The sequence below is a fragment of the Elephantulus edwardii genome, unplaced genomic scaffold (assembly GCF_000299155.1).
Source record: "Elephantulus edwardii isolate Elephantulus edwardi_28Jun2011 unplaced genomic scaffold, EleEdw1.0 scaffold00125, whole genome shotgun sequence".
NCBI classification, from domain to species: domain Eukaryota; kingdom Metazoa; phylum Chordata; class Mammalia; order Macroscelidea; family Macroscelididae; genus Elephantulus; species Elephantulus edwardii.
In genome coordinates, this window is record NW_006399875.1 from 6,235,877 (window position 1) to 6,256,668 (window position 20,792).

General features: G+C 50.7%; 1 protein-coding gene across 1 annotated transcript in view; it reads left to right on the forward strand.

The window, feature by feature from the left end:
• SLC6A3 (solute carrier family 6 (neurotransmitter transporter), member 3) overlaps positions 1-20,792 on the forward strand; it is an 86,924-nt gene that overhangs the window by 41,183 nt on the left and 24,949 nt on the right. Inside the window, exons 4-7 of the mRNA XM_006893164.1 lie at positions 2,088-2,226; positions 6,330-6,464; positions 8,429-8,532; positions 10,779-10,903. Of these exons, the coding sequence (XP_006893226.1) occupies positions 2,088-2,226; positions 6,330-6,464; positions 8,429-8,532; positions 10,779-10,903 (503 nt within the window). The remainder of the gene's footprint in view (positions 1-2,087; positions 2,227-6,329; positions 6,465-8,428; positions 8,533-10,778; positions 10,904-20,792) is intronic.

Below are 20,792 nucleotides of genomic sequence, written 5' to 3' on the forward strand. Positions count from 1 at the left end.
TGCCCATTTTTCTATTGGATTCTTTACCTTTATCTTGTTGTGGTGCTCAAGTATTTCATAAATTCTGGATATAAATCCCTTATGTGAATATTTTTGTTCTATACTGGTTTACCTATAAAGTTTGTATGCATTGCACTTCATACTATTCTTCATTCACACTGTGTTTCATACAGTCATTCCCATGCACTGTTGTTGTTGTTAGGTGCCGTCGAATCGCTTGCAACTCATAGCGACCCTATGTACAACAGCCCTAAACCCTGCTCTATCCTGTGCCAATTGCACTGTCTCTGACACACCCATCCCGATTACCCCAGTCACTGAATCAATCCACCTCGTAGAGGGTTTTCCTCTCCTGCGCTGTCCCTTCACCCTCCCAAGCATCATGTCCCCCTCCAAGGACTGGCCCCTCCTTGCAACATGTCCGAAGTATGTCAGATGAAACTTCCGAATCCTTGACTCCAAAGAGGAGCCTGGTTTAACCCTCTCCAGGATGAACCTGTTCATTTTCTTAGCAGTCCATGGTACATTCAATACTCTTCTCCAACACCACAGTTCAAAAGCATCAATTCTCCTTCTATCCTCCCTAGTCATTGTCCAGCTCTCTGATGCATAAGAAGTGATTACAACATGGCCTGTATCAGGTGCACCTTAGTCTCCAGAATGATACCATTGCTCTTCAGTACCCTTCAGAGGTCCCTAACAGCAGACTTTCCCATGACAACACGTCTTTTAATTTCCTGTCTGCTGGTACCAAGAGTGTTGACTGTGGAGCCAAGCAAACGAAAATCAACACCATTGGACTTTCTCCATCATTAACTCAGTCTCATAGGACAAAGAATGCATCCTTTTAGAATGTGGTTCCTCCACTTCCCAGCAGCAGAAGCATAATCGTTTGGGATCAAGACTAGATCTCCAAGGATGATAAAACCACGTTCACACTCCCAGTGCACAGGGACATCACAGTGCACCTCTCCCATAGGATGTGGTAGAGACTTAATGAACTAATGTCTGTACAAGCAAGCTCATCAGCATCTGGTTCCAGCATCCCTTTACCAGCCATCAGCCCTGTTCCCTCTCTGTCCTGTTTTCTCTGCCCTTTGGAATATATTCCTTCAGAAAGGTGGCTGAAAGTTGTATGTGGTTCTTGACCGAGCCCAATGCACAGTTGCACCAAGGTTTGTTCTTTGGGGAGCCCTCTTCAAGCAGCTGGACAATGAACAATGATGACAGGAGAATCGATGCCTTTGAGTTGAGGTGTTGGAGAAGAGTACTGAATATCCCATGGACTATCAAAAGCAGACAGACATGTCTTGGAAAAGGTGAAGCCAGAGTGCTTCTTAGAGGCAAGGATGGTGAAACTTTGCCTCACGTACTTTGGACATGTTGTTAGAAGGCACCATTCCTTAAGAAAAGACATCACGCTTGGGAAGGTGGAGGGAGGGTCAGGGAAGGAGGCGCAGAACCTCAGTGAGATGGATTGACAGAGTGGCTGTCACTGTGGGCTTGATTATGTCAGAGATAGGATGGCACAGGATAGGACGAGGTTCAGGTCCATTGTTCCTGAGGCCACTAGGAGTCATAGTTGACTCAACAGTACTTAACAACAACTTCAGGCAGGAAGAGCGGCCTAAGTCTTGTTGATATCTGTCCATCTTAGAAAGCAGGCATTACTTCACACCTGGCGTTACCGCTCAGTTCTTAACCCTGCGGAGGGAAACTGGAACATCCAATGGGCAGCAGTGGGCATACCCACATCACTGAACACACTAAGATGTTTGTCTCCATCCCCAGCCCAGAAGAGCAGGGATGCCTGGAGGCCAGAGGCAAGATTCAGGGCTTTCTTGCAGAGCTTCCCAGCATGCACACAGCCTATCTTCTCCATTAAGGGAAGGAGGAGTCAGGGGCTGGTGGAACAAGCCTTTTGGGTAGGTTTCTCTGGCTCAGCCAAGAGGAGCACTTTCTGTCATGCTGTGTAGAGTGAGGAGAGTCTCTGTAGGCCAACCCCTGCTATTCAGTTCCCCATCCCAGATGGGAAGAACCTTCTGGAACCTTTCTCAGTGCGGGGACCCTCTTCCTCCTCTCTTCAGGCGTGGCGTGCTGCACCTCCACCAGAGCCGCGGTCTTGAAGACCTGGGCCCTCCCCGGTGGCAGCTCACTGCCTGCCTGGTGCTGGTCATTGTGCTGCTCTACTTCAGCTTGTGGAAGGGAGTGAAGACTTCTGGGAAGGTAAGGTGATCGCGCCTCTGCTCTGATGACACTTGAGCCATGGTGGCCTTGGGAAATGGGCGCACTTGGGTTGGCGAGTGGCCACAAAGGCCATGTTTGGGTTGAGGGGTGGACTTGGACACCTGGACCTTAACTGAGTTGAAGTGAACACCTAGGGTTATGGTTGGGTCAGGGAGTGGATGCGATTCAGCTGGGTAATTGGCGCATGGGGAGTCACTGGGGTGGAGAGGGGATATATAGATCACAGTTGGATTGGAGAGGAGAAATGTGTTCTGTGGTTGAGTTGGGGACGTCCTTGGCCTTATAGGTTAGTTTGGGGAGTGGACACGTGGGCAGTGCTTAGGCCAGGGACTGAGCACATGGTCCGTGGTATGCTTGGGGACTGGATGCATGTCCAGTTTGGTTAGTGAGTGAATTTGGATGCTTGGAACTTGGTTCATTTGAGTAGTGGACGCATGGGCCTCAGAGGGAATGGCATTCATAGCAAAGTGACTTCGGCACCAAGACGAGCACAGCACGGTTTACGTCTCGCGCATGAAAGTCAGGAGATAGAACATCTGTTCTATCTGATCTTCGAAACCAGCGTTAGCCAAATATGCCCATCACTTATGACGATACTCAAAGCAAAGTGCCAGCACAGCAAAGTGCCAGCACATGGGCATTTTTCCATAATGACAGTCTCCTCTTCCTCCTGTGCATTAAAATCTAGGTTGGTTTTCTTTTTTTAATTTGGATGAAGGCTTACAAGTCATATCAATGTTTCATGCAATCACTCATAGGCCATTTATTAACAACATTACCACTGATCAGTGTGACTGTTAATTGAAAGGTCCATCAGCCTCTTATGGTGTCTTGCTTTCCTGTCACCCCACTTATTTAGTTACTCATTTTCGCTCACCTCTGCCTCCCTCACCATTCCTATTAAGCCTCGAGGGTTCCTTCTCTCTGTATCTAAACTTTCCCTTTGCTGTTTATAACAGGGGCCTTAAACCATCAAGGTCCTTTCATGACGATGTCATGCAGCATAATTGGTTCCAGATCCACCCGTGTTGCTCAGTATTTCACAAATTCTTGCTCGTTTTTCAGTGAGAATCCAGTTTTCTTTGCTCATTCAAGGTGCCCAGTCATATGTTGTCTGTTGTAACACAGGATAGAGGCTCAGCATCCAAGGGAACTAACCCGGACTCAGCCCTGCTGCCTCCTCGCAGTCTCTTTGGTACCCGACCACGCTGGTACGGCCACAGAGGCAATCCATCTCCTTGAGGAACGTCTTTGCTGACCCTTCGCTTCACCAAGTGTGATGCCCTTCTCTAGGAACTGGCCCTTCCTGTTAACATCCCCAGAGTATGTGAGATGAAGTCGCCCCGTCTTCACTTCTCAGGAACATTCTTCTTTTACTTTTTTCCAGGCCAGGTTTCTTTGTTCTTTCGGCAGTCTGTAGCATGTCCAGCGCAAACCTAATTCAAAATCATCAATTCCCACTAAGCACAGGAGCACCTTCTTTGCCGAGTAGTGGTCAACAAAATCATCGCTTCTTCAGACTGTCTTACTTCCTGCCCAGTTTTCATAAGCATGTAAAGCAACTGGGTGCGGGAGGGGGGGAAATCCAACAAAACCTCACCCCATTATTCAGTCAGGCACACCTTAGTTTTCAAAGTGATATCCTTAACACATTAAAGAAGTCTATTGCAACTAACTTACCCAGCCTAGTACATCTTTTAATTTCTTGACTGCTACTTCCATGGGCATTGATTACGACGCCAAGTAAAATTAAATTCTTGACAACTTCGATCTTATCTCCATTCATCACAGTATTGTTTATTGGTCTAATTGTGAAGATGTCTTTTTGTATTTATGCTGAAGATATAATCCATATTGAAGCCTATATGATCTTTGAGATTCATCAGTTAAGAGCTTCACTTTCTTTTCACGTTCAGCAAGAAACGTTATGTCATCTGCATATTGCAGGTTGTTAATGCAGCTTCTTCAATCCTTATGCCACATTCTTCTTGACCTATTCCACCTTCTCAGATTATGTGTTCAGAATTTGTATGAATAGGTATGGAGGAAGTATACAACACTGATGCACACCTTTGCTGATTTTAAACGACGCAGTATCCCTTTGCAGTGCCCCAATGATTGCGTCTTTATCTATTTACAGGTCCCACACAAGCACAATTCAGTGTTCTGGAATTCCCATCCTTCGCCGTGCTAGTTATAATTTGTTGTGATCTCATAGTCAAATGCCTTCGAATAGTCAATAAAACATGAGTAACCATCATTCTGGCTTCTCCACTTTTAACCAAAACCCACCAGATGTCAGCAGTGGTACCTCTCATTCATCACCCTTTTCTGAATCTGTCCTGAATTTGTGGCAGTTTCTTGTTAACGTTCTTTGGCCATTTTTGTCTTTCTCGTCAGCATGTTGTTCTGGTGGTGATGTTAATCCATTATATTGAATTGAATAGAAAACTGCATCCTGTAAGATCACATGACTTTGGAATCAGCACAAATACTGTTCTCTCCCAGGTCGCTATCTTTCCTTGTACATGTATGGATATTATCCTGTTTTTCAGATTTCTTATACCCCTCCAGTTCTGCATCTGTTTGTTAAAGCATTTCAACAGGTATTTTGTCAATTCCTAGAGCCTTGTTATTAGCTAATGCCTTCAGTGCAACTTGAACTTCTTATTTCCTTACCTTTGATTGTTCATCATACGCTACTTCTTCATTCAGTACCATCGGTTCCTCAGCATACACTATTTCATGAACTGGTTGGCTGTCAACCAATTCTTTTTGGTAAAATGACCTTGTGTATTTATTTCACCATTTTTTTGTTCTTACTATTGCTGTTCGTGTCAGTCAATATTTTAACCATAGAATCCTCTGAGGCTTGCATTTTTTTCTTCAACTTTTTCAGCTTGAGAAATGTCTAGCACATTCTTCATTCTGTTTTCCTGACCCCACATCTTTGCACATGGTGTTACAATGTGTTGCTTTGTCTTCTTGGGATGCCCTTTGAAATCTTCTACTCAACTCTCATGCTTCTTTGTGTCTTCCATTCACTTTAATTTTTTTTTTCAATTACTTGTGTGGGTGTGTACCATCAAATCAGATCTAACAAGTACAGGCGGAGATTGCCTCTCCTCCAGCAGAGTATCTGGGGGATTCAAACTGCTCTTCTCTGGAATTGCAGTGCAGCTTCTTGACACTAGGACACCAGAGCTCATCTTCCATTCACTTTAGCTTTTCCATTTTCTAGAGTAAGCCTCAGAATCTTCTCTGACGTGCATTTTGGTCTTTTTTTGCTTTCTTGTCTTTGTAAGGACGTTTTGCTATTTTCATGATTAATGCCCTTGATGTCGTCCCATAGCTCATCTGGTAGTCAGTTGTTCAATGCATCAAATTTATTCTTGATTAAAAAGAAATGGTCAGTGCACGTTCTTGTTGTGAGATGCCCTTGAATTGACAACTCATAGGAACACCATGACGTGAACTCTACAGACGTGAGCCTGGCACTGTCCTGTGCCATCCTCATGATCTATTCAAGCCTGTTGTTACAGTGGCCAGTCCGCCTTGTGGAGGGTCTTCCTCTCTTTTGCTGACTCTCCAGCTTCACAGTATGTCTTTTTGCAAGGACTGGACATTGTTGGAAACATACTCAAAGCATGTGAGGCAGTTTCACCATCCTTGCCTCTAAGGAGCACTCTGCTTGCACTTCCCCCAAGATAGACAGATTTGTTTATTCTTTCGGCAATCCATGGGGCGTTTGATACTCTTCTCCAACGCCACAGCTCAAGGGCAGCATATTGTCACTCTTGTCGCACTCAGGGGTTCAGCCACTGCCACGTACTGAGACAGAGCAAACGCAGGAAAGGGATTATACTTCCCTGCCCTCTGTGAATGATGTTTAAGACAGGAGCATTCGCTGAGCATTCTGTGTTAAATGTGGTTTGGAGGTTGAACTCCCTAATCAAAGGCCACCTCTGTCTTTGGTTAATCCCAGTGAATCTTGCATGCACTTCCTGCCCGCATCCTCTCGGCTGTGGGACACACTGAGTGAGGCTGGTGCAGCCGGGTGATGCCTTTCTCTCTCCGCTTAGGTTGTATGGATCACAGCCACCATGCCGTACGTGGTCCTCACCGCGCTGCTCCTCCGCGGGGTCACCCTTCCCGGAGCCATCGACGGCATCCGCGCCTACCTGAGTGTTGACTTCTACCGGCTCTGCGAGGCCTCTGTGAGTGTACTGTCTGCTCGCCCCCTCCCCGTGCAGCTGCAGTGTGGTGGGGCTCCCCAATCCCAGGCGAGGGGGGAGAGACCACCAGCAGGGAAGCCGCTCTGCAGGAATTCCCCACCCGGGTGCCAGTTCAGTGAGTGCCGGAGACCTGAGCACTGGCTGTGCTGGAGCCACCTTCACATCTGACCCTGGTTAGGAAGTGGGTGGGTGTGTTCAGCAAGAAGCCTGGATGATGGAGAGAAAGGATTCAGGGCTAACCTACTCTTGGTCTTTAACAAGAGAAGGTTGTGGTCAATCAGGGCCTTCCAGCTTTTCTCTCCGCCTTCTTCCCCTCCACCCACCCGCTTCCCTGGGGGAGATTTCCTTGCCTCTCTCTGACCAGCACTGAGGGGGACTGCCCAGGCTGCACTGGAGACCACTTGTTGCTCTCCTGGATAGTACTTATGAGCTTCGGGCACCAGGCCATCTTTGGGTCGAGGCTAAGGCCAAGGCCGCAAGTCCTACCAGAATTGCATAAACAAGGTCCCCCCCTGGAGAGACCTAAAAGCTCCTTGTGAAACACTCTGGGTACCCAGGACACATAAGAGAATTCTTTAAATACGATTATAATTATCACCGAGTCTGTAGTTGGGCAATAGTATTCTTGCAAAAAGACATAATTCTGAGTGGTTGGGAATAAGACAGCCTCATAAGGGAGAGGCTTGGCCAGCTTGGGTGAATTCTGCAGAGTGTGCAGGGAGCCAGCAGCCTCAGAGCCAGCAAGAGACAAGCCATGGAGGTCAGAGGCCCTCAGTGTTTGGCTGAGGCCAACGAGGAGGCCAGGGGACATACGAACAGGGCTGTGGGTTCCTCACAGACCCAGAGGAGTCTTTCCTAGGGCTCAAAGAAGAAAAGAACGTGAAGATAAGCAGAAGGCCAGTGCTTCCTTGAGAAATAAGAACAGGCAGGTCCCAAGGTGAGGCTGTAGTTGAGATCCGTAGAAGCCACAGCGTGCTGACTTGCAAACAGCAATGCTAGGAAGGACTGTGGACACGCAGGCTGTGAAGGGCACAGGTACCTGTGCACAGGCTAGCTTTCATCTTTGAGTGGAATGTGCTTCCTCCAGTTATCTCTGATAGTATCTCTATCTCTCCTCCCTTTTCTGTTCTTTCTTACTCTCCATTCCTCCTTTTCCTACTTTCTCCATCTCTGTCTTCCTATCATTCTGTCCCCTCTCTCCATTTTTCCCTGTGTCTTTTTCTCCATCTCTCCCTCCCTCTCTGCCCCCTCCATCTCCCTCCCTCCTTCTCTGTATGTGGGGGTCTCTACATCTATCTCTGTCTCTATCTCTATCTCTCTATCTCTCCCCCTTCATTTCTCTGTGTCTCTCTCCCCCTTCTTCTCCATATGTGTCTGTCTCTCTCCCTCTCTGTTCCCTACATGTTTCTCTGTCTCTCTTCCCCCACCATGTGTGTGTGTCTCTCCTTCTCCACCCTTCCATCTCTCTGTCCCTCTCTCCTCATATATATCCCCCTCTCCCTCTGCCCCCATCTCTCTCTGTGTCTCTCTCCCTCCTCTGTATGTATATGTCCCCCTCTCCCTGTGCCCTCATGTCTCTGTCCCTCTCTCCTCCTCTCTGTATGAATATGTCCCTCTCCCTCTCTGCCCCTCCATCTCTCTGTCCCTCTCTCCCTCCTGTGTGTATATGTACCCCTCTCCCTCTGCCCCCATCTCTCTCTGTCCCTCTCTCCCTCCTCTCTGTATATGTGTATGTGTGTGTGTGTCCCTGTCTCCCCCCTGCACCCTCCTCCCATTTTTCTTCCTCTCTCTTCCCCTCTCTCTGCCCTCCTATCTTTCTCATCTCCCTGTCTGTCCCTCCCTCTCTCTCTGCCCCCACCTCCATCTCCATCTCTCTCCCTCTCTATGTCTCTTGGTCTTTCTCTGTCTGTGTTTCTCTCTCTCTTTCCCCGACCCCCCCCCTTCAGGTTTGGATAGATGCTGCCACCCAGATTTGCTTCTCACTGGGCGTTGGTTTTGGGGTGCTGATCGCCTTCTCCAGTTACAATAAGTTCACCAACAACTGCTATAGGTAAGCCTTATGTCCCCGTCACAGCCAGGGAAGCTCTACAATCAAGGAGGGCTCCCTGTGCTTCTGACACGCCTGGGGGAGGCGCTGCATGGCCAAGAGGGGTGTAAGAGGTGTCATGGCCATGTGGAACCCTGGAGTCCCTGGGTGGAGAAAGGAGGAAACAAACAGAAACACTGATTCAAATGTCTTTTTAGGGGGAAATTAGGTGGCACAGCGATAGGCAGGTTTTGATCCTCACTATAAGAAAGATACAGAAACATATGAAGATGCTTACCACCTCCTCCGAGGAGCCTCCCTAGATTCGATGCACCACCAAGGGCTGCTTGTAAACCTTCCCTGACCTCTGTCCCCTTCCAGACCCCAGTTGGTCTCGCTCTTCTCTGAGCTCAGAGTCAGACTTTGCCCCACAGAGAACCAGCCACCTTGAAGGGGATCCACCTGCCTTCCCCCTGTGACCAGCCCCCTGAAACACTGTACAGAGGAAACCAGGAGCCCCCTTGAGTCCCAGGTGGTCCCAGCATAAGTATGGCCAGGAACTCACCACCCCAAGTGGGTACCAAGGGGTCCTCTGTCAGCACCCACCCAGGAGTGACCCCAGCCATGTGCTGGACACAAATTCCTCCTAAAAATAGCAGTTTAATCGGAGGGCTCGCTTCGGCTGACCTTTACAAGTGTTTCACATCACGTGGGTAAAACACAGGGAAGCACAAAGCTGGCATGTGCAGCTGGACCCACAGGAGCATCCCTGGGGCCAGCTTGGCCAGAGCAGTCGTGCAGCCCCACTGTGTGCACCTGCAGCCTGACTGTGTGTACCTGCAGCCCCACTGTGCGCACCTGCAGCCCCACTGTGTCCACCTGCAGCTCCACTGTGTCCACCTGCAGCCCCATTGTGCCCACCTGCAGTTGTGTGTTGGCCAGCAGGAGGTGCTGGTTGTTGGCAGACCTCAGCCCTCTGCCCTCATCTCTCTTTCCTCGGCCCCTGATTCTCACCACGCAGAGTGGGGTCCCCAGACTGGCAATGCCCACCCAACTTACAGGAAAGGCAAAGCCTATAGTTCCCCGAGACCTGTTCCCCAGCACCCCACTTCACCATAGAGTCAGAGGGTGTGGAGTGGAGTGTCCTGGGACATGGAGGGTGTGTGGAGTAGGGTGTCATAGGGTGTGGAGTGGGATGTCATGAGATATAAAGGGCTTGTGAAGTTGGGGGTGTGGAATGGGGTGTCACAGGGGCATGGAGGGCATATGGAATTGGGGGTTGTGGAATGGAGTGTCATGCAACTTGTGGTTCCTGTGGAACTGGGGTGTATGGAGTGGAGTGCCATGTGGGGTGGAGGGTCTGTGGAATCATGGGAGTGAAGTGGGAGTCCTGGGAATGGGGGCCTGTGAGATTGGAGATGTGGAATGAGGGGTCAGGGGGCATGGAGGGCCTGTGGTACTGGGTTGTGGGGTAGGGTATATGGAAGGCTGTGGAGTTGGGGTATGTGATGGGGGCATGGAGTGATTGTGGACTTGGGGGTGGTGTGGAGTGAGGTGTATGGGGGCATGGAGGGCCTGGGGAGTTGGGGGCTGTGGAGTGGAATGTGTTAGGGCATGGGGAGCCATGGGGTGATTGTGGAGTTGGGGGTGGTGTGGAGTGAGGTGTATGGGGACAGGGAGGGCCTGTGGAGTCGGGGGTGTAGAGTGGAGCATAGTGAGGGGTCCATGAAATGTGGAGGCCTGTGAAGTGTGGTGGACCCGTGAGGGACTCGGCGTGGAGGGGCCCTTAGCGTGTGAGTGGGGGCCTGTGAAGTGAGTGAGGCCCCTTAACAAAGCACCCATGGTAGGGATGGCAGGGAGCCCCATGTCTCCTCAGCCTCCTGGACCTCAGTGGGGCTGCTGAAAGCTGTCCCAGCCCCAGCACTGTAGGTCACCCCAGGGACCCTGAGGACCCTGGCAAACAGGACAGTTGGAACCCACAGCCACCTGATGCCGAGGCCGGAGCTTCATGGTTGAGGCCAGACGAGAGCCTGGAGCAGTTCAGCCGGGGCTGTGGACTGAGGGGGCCCTGTCCCCGTGGGGGTCACCTCCAGGGCAGAAGAGGCCTCCTCCCCATGCTGCTCCCTGGATCGCAGGCAGCCTCGCTCCTCCTGGAAGCGCAGCCCCCGAGACCCTGCCGTCCTCACCAGACAGAGCAAATTAAGAATAATGGCTTGGAAATTGCCGCTGTTCCCTGGCCCGGGTCTCAGGACAGCTTGTCTTGTTTTCAGAGACGCAATCATCACCACCTCCGTCAACTCCCTGACGAGCTTCTTCTCCGGCTTCGTCATCTTCTCCTTCCTGGGGTACATGGCGCAGAAGCACAGCGTGCCCATCGGGGATGTGGCCAAGGACGGTGAGTGCTCCCTGCTCTGCTCCATGTGACCCGGCCTCGGGGCTCAGCCGGAATCCACTCCTGCTCACGGCCACCTGAGGGGGTCACGGAGGTCTCCAGAGCTGGTTTCTGCCATCAGTCATCAGGACTTTCTTAAGGGGCATCTTGAGGGGTGGGCTCAAAACTCTAACCTTCCAGTTAGCAGAAAGCATGCGGACCATTCAGAGCACCCTGGGGCTGACAGATGTCTCCAGTATTACTCACAAGTGGTGGTGCAGGCAGTTGTTACTGGTGTAGTTATTGGGTGCTGTAGGGTCAAGACTGACCCCTAGCGGACCCTTCAGGAGGTTATCTGAGGCAGCCAATTGCCCATCTTTTTCCCTTGGAGCAGCTGGTAGATTCAAACCGTGTGCCTTTGAGTTGGAAGCACAGTAACTTACCACTAAGCCCCCAGAGTTCCCTACTGTTGTTATTGTTGATAGCTGACCGTGCAGCGGGTTTTCAGAGGCAGTAAATCGCATGGGAAGACGATGCCATCTCCTCCTGCAGAGTAACTGGTGGATTCAAACCACGAACCTTTGCTAGGCAGCTCAGCTCCTTACCGTGAAGAGATGACATGACAAGAGATGACTGTGACCCTATGAATGGCAGATCGGAACCCGATTCTGCACCATCCTCCCAATCTCCGCCACGCTCAAGCCCATCGTGACAGCCCCTGCATCAGTCCATCTCCTCGAGGGTCTTCCGTGTCTGTTCCTTTCCCAAAGTGAGGCCTTTATCCAGGAACTAGCCCCTCCTTGCAACATGCCCAAAGTCTACAAGACCAAGTTTCCCCAGTCTGGTCTCTGAGGAGCATTTGCTTGGACTTCCTCCAAGGCAGGTTTGTTTGCTATTTTGACAGTCAGCGGAAGAGTCAAACTCTCCTCCAACACCGCAGTTCAAAGGCATCATGTCGTCTTTGGTCTTCCTTATTCATTGACCAACTTTCACGTAACTAGGAAGAGACTGAAAGGCTTGCCATCGGGTGGGGCTCATCTTAGTCTTTAAGCTGCCATCCTTGACGTTTGGCCTTGACAGCAGCTGCCCCCTTTGGAGCACACAGCTCTGCTCTGACACCGGTGGAGTCCACACAGCCAGCAGCACCTGCAGAGTCCTCTGGCGCCGGACTGCGCTGTCACACTGTCCCCACGCCTGCTTTCCGCTGTGCCCTCCATTCAGCTCTCTTTTTGCTGCAGAACAGGGTCTGGGCATCGCAAGCTTTCCCAGAATGCAGTTGGGTTGCTTTGCTCTAAATGTTGGTTCCAGAGCAGCATTGACTTGCTAATTGAGGGGTCGATGGTTCAAATCCACCAGCAGTGCTGAGGGAGAACTATGAAGCAATCTGCCTCCCTGGACGTGACAGCTTTGGGGAGCCCAATGGGCAGTTTGTACTCTGCTCCTGCAAGGTCACCATGAGCCAGAATCTGTTTAAGAGCAGTGAGTTGGGTTGGCTTTGGTGCTTGGTTCTAAGGTCATGATTTAAGTGGGGTCCACTGCAGAGTTTCTCGAGTCTTCTGGGCCTGCTGGCCAGCCTGCAGTGCTCCCCTCCTGACTTCCACATTGTTCTGAGGGGGGACAATGTGTACACCAGAGACAGCCTGGGACGGGTGGGTTCTCACCCGGGCCTGAGCTTCATGCGTGGCCTCTGTGGGGCATTGTCAACCTGCTGGACTGGGTCCACTGCTGCTCTCACACCCAGCAAGGCCGTCCCTATCCAGGCTCAGCGTTTCCCCTACTCCTGGCTCTCCCTGATGGGGTCTGCACAGGAAGGCTGCCGGGGTTCTGAGGGTCCATCCCGGACCTCTTCAGCCAAGCCAGCACTGAGGATGAGAGAGTCACGTGACGTTTTTTGTTTCCTGAGAATGTGGTTGTTGTTGTTATTGTTAGGTGCCATCACGGCACCGTAGCAACTCTGTGAGCAGCACGTCTGCACCTTGCCCTACCTGCACTCTCCTCATGACCTTGACATGCCCGAGCGCTTTGCTGCCATCACTGTGTCAGGCCCTGCGTGGTGGTTATGTTTCATCAGGCTGTGAATCATGAGAGAGGAGACTGTCTGTCTTTCTCCCTCAGATCTGCCGTGGAATCCAACCCACAAAGAGATATAGCATCTGGGTCAGCAGCGGAACTCCCTGTGGACTTCACCAGGATCAGGGAGAGGGCCCCTCTCCTCCCATGTCCCTCACAGCTTCAGAAACACAATAAGAGGGTCAACCACGAGTTGGTCCCTAGTCCCCAGCAGTGAGTTTTAGGGAGCTCGGGGGGGGGCAGAGTCCACAGGGCATTGTTGGGCTCCTAACACCAAGGCCATGCTTCTCTGGTGGGCTGAATTCACCAGCAGCTCCTCAGGAGAAAGAAGGACAGTGTCCTCCCGGGAGATTTACAGCCTCAGAGAGTCACTACGACTCGTGGCAAAGAGTCGAGATTCTGTTGTGTGCATATAAAAGCTCTGTTTACGTTCCGTGGCATTAAGTCTGTTAAGTGTGTCAGAGCATTGTTGGCGGTGTGTGCCATTAAGTCGGAACTGACCTGCAGCGGACCCTCCAGCGGGTTTTCAGGGGCAGTAATCACACGGGAGGAGACTGTCCATCCTTCTCTGTGGAGCAGCTTGTGGGTTCGAACAGCGTGCTGTTGTGATACCTGGACAGCTCCTTACCACTAGCCCACCAGACTGCCCACGTCCTGTTCTTATTGTTGTTGTTATGTACTGTCAAGTTGGAACCCATCCATACCCGACCCTTCAGTGGGTTTTCGGAGGTGGTAAATCACATGGCAGGAGATTGCCCATCCTTCTCCTGTGGAGCAGCTGGTGCCTTTGAACCGTGTGCCTTCGAGCTGGCAGCGCAGATCCTTACCACCAGGCCACCAGAGATCCCTAAGTGTGTAACAGCATTGTGGGGAAGTTTACTATCTTGTGAGAATGCAGAATGAGGCCCAGAGACACAAAGCAAGCACGTGTCATTGGAGAAATGGCACTGGGAGACTTGTTTGTTAGACGGTTGACACAAACCTTCAATTTGCAAAAATCACAGTCTCCATGAAGCACAGTAGAGTGCAGGTAATCACAGTAGATGGTCTTGTTCCCGGACCTCCCTCTAGGTGCCCTGGGAAAGGCACATGGAGCGCAGCGGGCACTGACACATGCCCTGAGCTCTGGGCGGGGCTCTGCCTTCCTTACCCACTTGATGCTTGGAGAGACCCTGGCAGCTGAGGCGGGGCAGGTAGCAGAGGCTCGAGGACAGGACCCCTGCCCCCACCCCTGCTCCGGCTGCACAGAGAACACAGAGGATGGTGCTTGGCTTCAGGTGTGTGATCCTGAGTCTATATCCTTCCCTCTTGGGTAAAAAATCCAATAAAGGCAGGAGAAAGGGAGCAGAATGCAAATAAATACGGAGCAGTGAAATTTACCCACTGTTGCATTTATGCATTCCCGCCTTCTCTCTGCCCTTTATTATGATAACTAGTAAGAGCTTGCAAAACCCCGATTAGCTCTGAGATTAACATCCTCTATGCATTTCTGTGACAAGCAAAGTAAATGTCACTTATAGTTCTAATGCTTCAGAAAACAGGGTGAAATGTGCACGCAGTATAGAAACGAAAGGTGAAGGTGTTGACATTCTGTCCAGCCAGGGTGGCAGAACATCTTCCTAGGCCCATGGCTTACAGTGTGGAGACTTTAAAGCCAGACAAGACCTGCTCCCACCCCAGCGTGGAAATCAGGCCCCTCCAGTTGTAACCTGGGGACTGTGGCCAACAGCACCTGATAACTTTGGCTGTTTGACTGAGAATGTTGAAGTGAGCCCCAAAGTCTGACAACGCCATGCACAATAGAACGCAGACTTATGATTCACACAACGTTGTCATTTGAGACAATGTTTTCAGAGATGTAGATCACCAGGCCTTTCTTCCTAGTCTATTTAGTTAGGAAGCTCTGCTGAACTAGCCCAATGTCATTAACAACACAGAAGCTCCACTGCAGACGAGGGTTGGTTGAGCCTGAGATGTTTCAACTGGGAATCGAACCCAGGTCTCCCACATGGGAGGTGAGAATCCTCCCACTAAGCCAACACTGACCTCGGGGCTGACAGGTGTTAGATATCATCAAGTTTACTCCAGCTAACAGTGAACTGAGAACAACAGTGCCCTCTCCTGCACTAGCCTCACCAGCTCCACCAGGCTCAAGCCCATTGGGGGGGGGGGGTCACTGGGTCAATCCCTCTCCTTGGAGCCTTCCTCTCTTTTGACGAGCCTCTACTTCATCAAATCTTTTTCCAGGGTCTCATTTCTCCTGACAGCATATTTAAAGTTTGTGAGATGAAGTTGCCCCATCCTTGCTTCCAAGGAGCGTCCGGGTTGCATTTCCTCCAAGACAGATTTGTTGATTTGTTTGTTCTTTTTTGGAGTCTACAGCAAATTCAATGCTTTTCACCAACAGGAGAGTTCAAAGACACTGGCTCTTCAGTCTTCCTTATTTATTATTTAGTGAGATGACAGTGGGACACCATGAAAGATCTTAGGGAATGGTTCATAACTCTGACTCTTGCTCAGTTCTTTAAGATCACTAACTGTCCCATTCCTCCAGGATGCTGCCAGACATCCTGGCTCTGGTCCATACTGAGAGGATCCAGTGCTCTGGTCCATACTGGGAGGATGAGAAGGCAAGATTTAGGAGTTTGTATGCTCCTTGGAGACGAACATGGCGAAGCTGTTGTTGCATGCCATTGAGTTGGAACTGACCCAGAGTTGATCCTCCAGAGGGTTCTCAGAGGCGGTAAATCACACAGGAGGAGACTGCCCATCTTTCTCCCATGGAACAGTGGGTGGATTTGAACTGTGTGCCTTTGGGATTGCAGCACATTCCTTGGGAATGGACATCATTCTTGGAAAGGTGTAGGGCCAGCAAGGGAGGAAGACCCCCAATGAGATGGGTTGACACAGTGGCTGCAGCAGTGGGCTCAAATGTGTCAGAGACGATGAGGACGGCGCAGGACAGGACAGGGTTCATGTCTGTTGTTTATAGGGTTGCTCTGAGTTGTATTAGGGATGATAGAAAGAAAATTGGTACCTTTGAGCTGTGGTGCTGAGAAGAGTGTTGAATATATCATATACTTCTAGAAGAACAAACAGGTTTGTCCTGGAGAGGGTGAAGCCAGGCTGCTCCTTAGAGGCAAGGATTCTGAAGCTTCGTCTGACATACTTTGGACATGTTGCAAGGAGGGACAGGTCCTTGGAGAGGGACATCATGCTTGGGGGAGTGAAGGGACAGCACAAGAGAGGAAGGCCCTCAATGAGATGGATTGATTCAGTCACTGGTGTAACAGGAATAGGTGTGTTAGAGATAATAAGATTGGCACAGGATAGAGCAAGGTTTAGGGCTCTTGTACATATGGTCGCTATGAGTTGCAAGCAACTTAATGGCACATCACAACAACAACAATGAGTTGTACTTGACTCGACAGCATGTAACAACTTTACAAAGCAGTGGTGATGATGACCAGGACCTTTTTCATTTGGGGATTTTTGAGTCGTGGTTAGATCTGCCAGACATCACTCCTACCTCCTCCCAAGTTCTCACCCTGCCCAAGATCTCCGTAACTGCAGGAGTAATGACTCCGAAGGCATCTCATGGTAGCATCTCTGACTTTCACTGTACCACTCCTCTGCTTGCTGGAATAACTGCTTAGCAGATAGATCTTGTATCTTGCCAGCCTCCACTTGGGCTTCTCTGGTTACAGATGCTCCATCAGTCAGGATGGGAGGGTTCTGCTGCAGTAACAAAGAGTCCCAGTATCCGAGAATTAAAGAGTGCATTTTTTTTAACTCTGTGATGTGCATGTGTGGTGTGTATCCACTCTCACCCTCACAGTCATGCTCTGCTAATGCTCATAGCTTGGGGTTACGTGTCAAGCTGCCAACTGAAAGGTTAGGGATTTGAACCTTCCAGGAGAAAAATGAGGCATTCTGCTCCTAGGAAGATTTACAGCCTCAGAAATCTGGTAGAGGGCTGCCATAAGTTGGAATGGACTCAATAGCAGTGGGTTTGGATTCTTCTTCACACACACAATGGGCAGTAGTGGTGATAAGGCAGCTGTCCCCCTCCATGTAGTAGCCCAGGCTGGAGTCCCAGCCAGCGTACCTCATCACCCAGGGCCGGTGCACCTGGATTATTGAACTGATGCCGTGGAGTTTCAAGACTCAGAAGAATTGGCAAGAAAGAGTTGATGATCTTCTCCTAAAAGTCATCAGTGAAAACCCTGGCGATCCCAGGGGTCCGATCGACGGCAGATCATGGGGGGACCAGCAAGGGTCTGCTCCATCACGCATGGGGTCAGCCTGCGTTGGGCACCAACTTGACACCGGCTGACAGCCACAAGAAGACCTGAGTGCGAGAGCGAGAGAGAGAGTGGCAGGGCAGTGGACGGTTTGACTTGCTATTGTGAACATTATTGGTGTTAAACTCTACTTCTCCAGGGAGCTTTGGTGGCTTAGTGGTTACACATTGTGCTGCCAGTGCAAAAGTATACAGTTCGAATCCTCCAGCTGCTCTGCAGGAAAAAGACGGACAGTCTCCTCCTGTGTGATTTACTGCATCTGAAAACCCTCTAGACCATCAGCTATGGGTCGGTTCCAACTTGATGGTACACAACAACAACAGCAACACATTTCTCATAACATTAAGCTCTATTCCAAAAAAATTCCCATGGATATTTATAAACCAACTGCAACTGCTTTGAAAGAATAATAGTAAAAAAAAGCAACCAACAAAACCCCTCTAACTTATTGCTGTCCTTGGCTACAAGCCCACGGAGAGTCAGGGGATTGATCTCCCCTCAGATGGAGCCACTCTGAGGGCTCCTGGGACCTCTGTAGAAGAGACAGTGACCAAGTGGGTCACACTTGCACCTTGTAAAGCAACATCATGATAGACGGGGAAAAGATTGAAGTTGTCAATGATTTCATCTTGCTTGGATCCACAGTGAACACCTTTGGTAACAGCAGTCAGGAGATCAGGAGATGGATTACATCAGGCAAGTCTGCTGTCAAGGACTTCTCCAGATTACTGAAGTGCAATGATGTCTGCTTGAAGACTAAAGTGCACCTGATTTGAGCCATAGTCTTTTCCATCATGTGCTAATCATATGAGAGCTGGAAGAAAGTGCATTCAGAATGCTCCTTGGAGGCAAAGATAGTGAAGCTTCATCTCACATCCTTTGGGCATGTTGCTAGGAGAGGCTATTCTCTGAAGAGGGACATCATGCTTGGAAAAGTGGAGGGCCAGCAAAAGAGAGGAAGATTTTCAGCAAGAAGATTGACACAGAGTCTGCAGCAATGGGCTCAAGTGTGTCAGAGATGGTGAGGTTGGCACAGGATAGGAGAGGGTTCAAATCTGGTTCACAGGCTCACTCTAAGTCATACTCACCCCAATGGCACCCAACAACAACAACAACACTCTCACTGGATTATTTGGCCCCATCGCCAACCGCTGAGTGTGGACCTGGTGAATCTGCACTGGACATGTAGATGCATTCCTGTCTTGCTCTTGAACCTTCAAGACTTAAAGGAAGTGTGTGTAACAGCTGCTGCTTGCCTGGAGGCAGGGGAGGCTGAGGTCTGAGGAAGAGGTCCACGCCGAGCAGCAGAAGCTGGAGGGTCTTCTGCTTTCAGAAGGCGCAGGATTTGCCCTCCCAGCCTAGGATTTGTTACTGAACCTGGCACCACTGGGCTAGATGCCGAGCTCCAGGTAATACTGTCCCCAACAGCTGGCCCAGCCAAAGCAGATGGTGAGGCCCTTGCCACAGGCATGCTCTGGAGGTCGAAGGGTGAAGCTCAAGGTCAGCCAAGGCATCACACGTCTCTGACAAGGCCCTGGATACCTGGGAAAGTGTTTTCCATGAATCCTGGTCCTCCTTCTGATGTTTTTTTATGAGTTGGGTCAAATACAAGGGGGAATAAAATATTCTAGGTATTAAGAACAAACAGATTTGTCCTGGAAAGGGTTAAACTGGGTGGCTCCTTGGAGGCAAGGATTCTGAGGCTCCATCTAACATACTTTGGACATGTTGTGAGGAGAGACCTGTCCTTGGAGAAGGACATCATGCTTGGGAGGGTGGAGGGACAGCGCAGGAGGGGAAGACCCTCTATGAGGTGGATTGATTCAGTGACTGGGATAATCGGGATGGGAGTGTCAGAGACAGTGCGATTGGCACAGGACAGAGCAGAGTTTAAGGCTGTTGTACATAGGGTTGCTATGAGTTGCAAGCGACTCGACGGCACATAACAACAACAACAGGTATTAAGAAATTAATAATGGGATCTCCGGTGGCCTAGTGGCAAGAGGCTGTGCTGCAATCCCGAAGGCACGCAGTTCGAATCCAGCAGCTGCTCCACTGGAGAAAGATGGGCGGTCTCCTCCTGTGTGATTAACTGTCTCTGAAAACCCACCAGAGGGTCAGCTATGGGTCAGTTCCAGCTGGATGATACACAACCACAAGAAAGGAAAAAAGAAGGATCTTTTTTCTTAGCGATCTAGAGCCCATGCAAACGCAGTGCTAATGAGCCTCTGGGTGACCTCTGTCACCCCAAGGCCTGGATCTTCACAGTGTGTTTCCCATAATGCCCTGCACAGCGTACCCAGAGCTCTCTGCGCTCCTGCTGGACCCACCCTGACCCCACAGCCCCTCTGACCATGCCCTGTCTCCATGGCCCCACTGACCCTGCCTTGTTACCCTGAGCTGCTTCAGGCACAGCCCTGCCCCCACAGCCCCACTGGCACTGCCCTGCAGCCCTGTGCCACTGCTGGCTCTGCCCTGACCCCACAGTCCCGTCAGCCCTGCCCCCACAGCCCCGCTGGCCCTGCCCTGCCCCCATAGCCCCGCTGGCCCTGCCCTGCAGCCCTGTGACACTGCTGGCCCTTCCCTGACCCCACAGTCCTGACGGCCGAGCCCTGCAGCCCTGAACCACTGCTGATACAGTCCTGCACCTGCTCTATTCCTCTGCTGGCCCTACTCTGGCCCCCACACCCCTGCTGAGCCTGCCCTGCCCCAAACCCCCGTTAATCTTGCCTTATCCCCTACATGCACCTGCTGGCCCTGCCCTGCCCCATACAACTCTACTGGACATGCCCTGGCCCCTTTACTCTTGCTGGCCCTGCCCCCCAGACCTCTTCCAACCCTGACCTGCTGCCCTCCAGCAGGTTTTCAGAGGCTGTAAATTGCAGAAGAGGAGATTCCTTATCTTTTCCACGTGGAGCAGCTGGTGGACTCGAACCTCCGGCCTTGGGCTTATCAGCACAAGTTCTTACCAATAGCCCATTGTACTACATGTTGTTGCTGCTGTTAGGTGCCATCAAGTTGAGTATGACTCACAGTGACCCTATGAACTGTAGTTCTGAACTCCCTCCTGTCATATGCTAACCAGATAGCACCTCTCCATTCCTGGGGGGGGGGGGCGGTGTTAATGGTTAAAGAACTCACTGGCACAGAAAAAAAAGTTTATAATGCTTTTTTGCTAAAAAGCACCCCCGGTGGTCCAATGTTTAAAGCCTGGCTTCTAACAGAAAGTCAGCAGTTGGAACCCACCAGCTGCGGTGGAGGGAAAGGATAGGGGTCTCCTTCTGTAAAGATGGCAGCCTGGGAAATGCTGTGGGCCCGCTTTGCACGGGCTGCTGTGAGGCGGGACCAGCTGGGCGGCTTTGCCTCGCTTTGCTAAATGCTAAGGGAAGAGAGAGAAAGAGAGGGGGAGCAGGGAGGGAGGACAAGGTGTGTGTGTGGAGTGTGTGTGTGTGTGTGTGTGTGTGTGTGTGTGTGTGGTGTGTGTGTAGTGTATGTGTGTCTGTGTCTGTGTGGAGTGTCTGTGTGTTGACTGTGTGTGT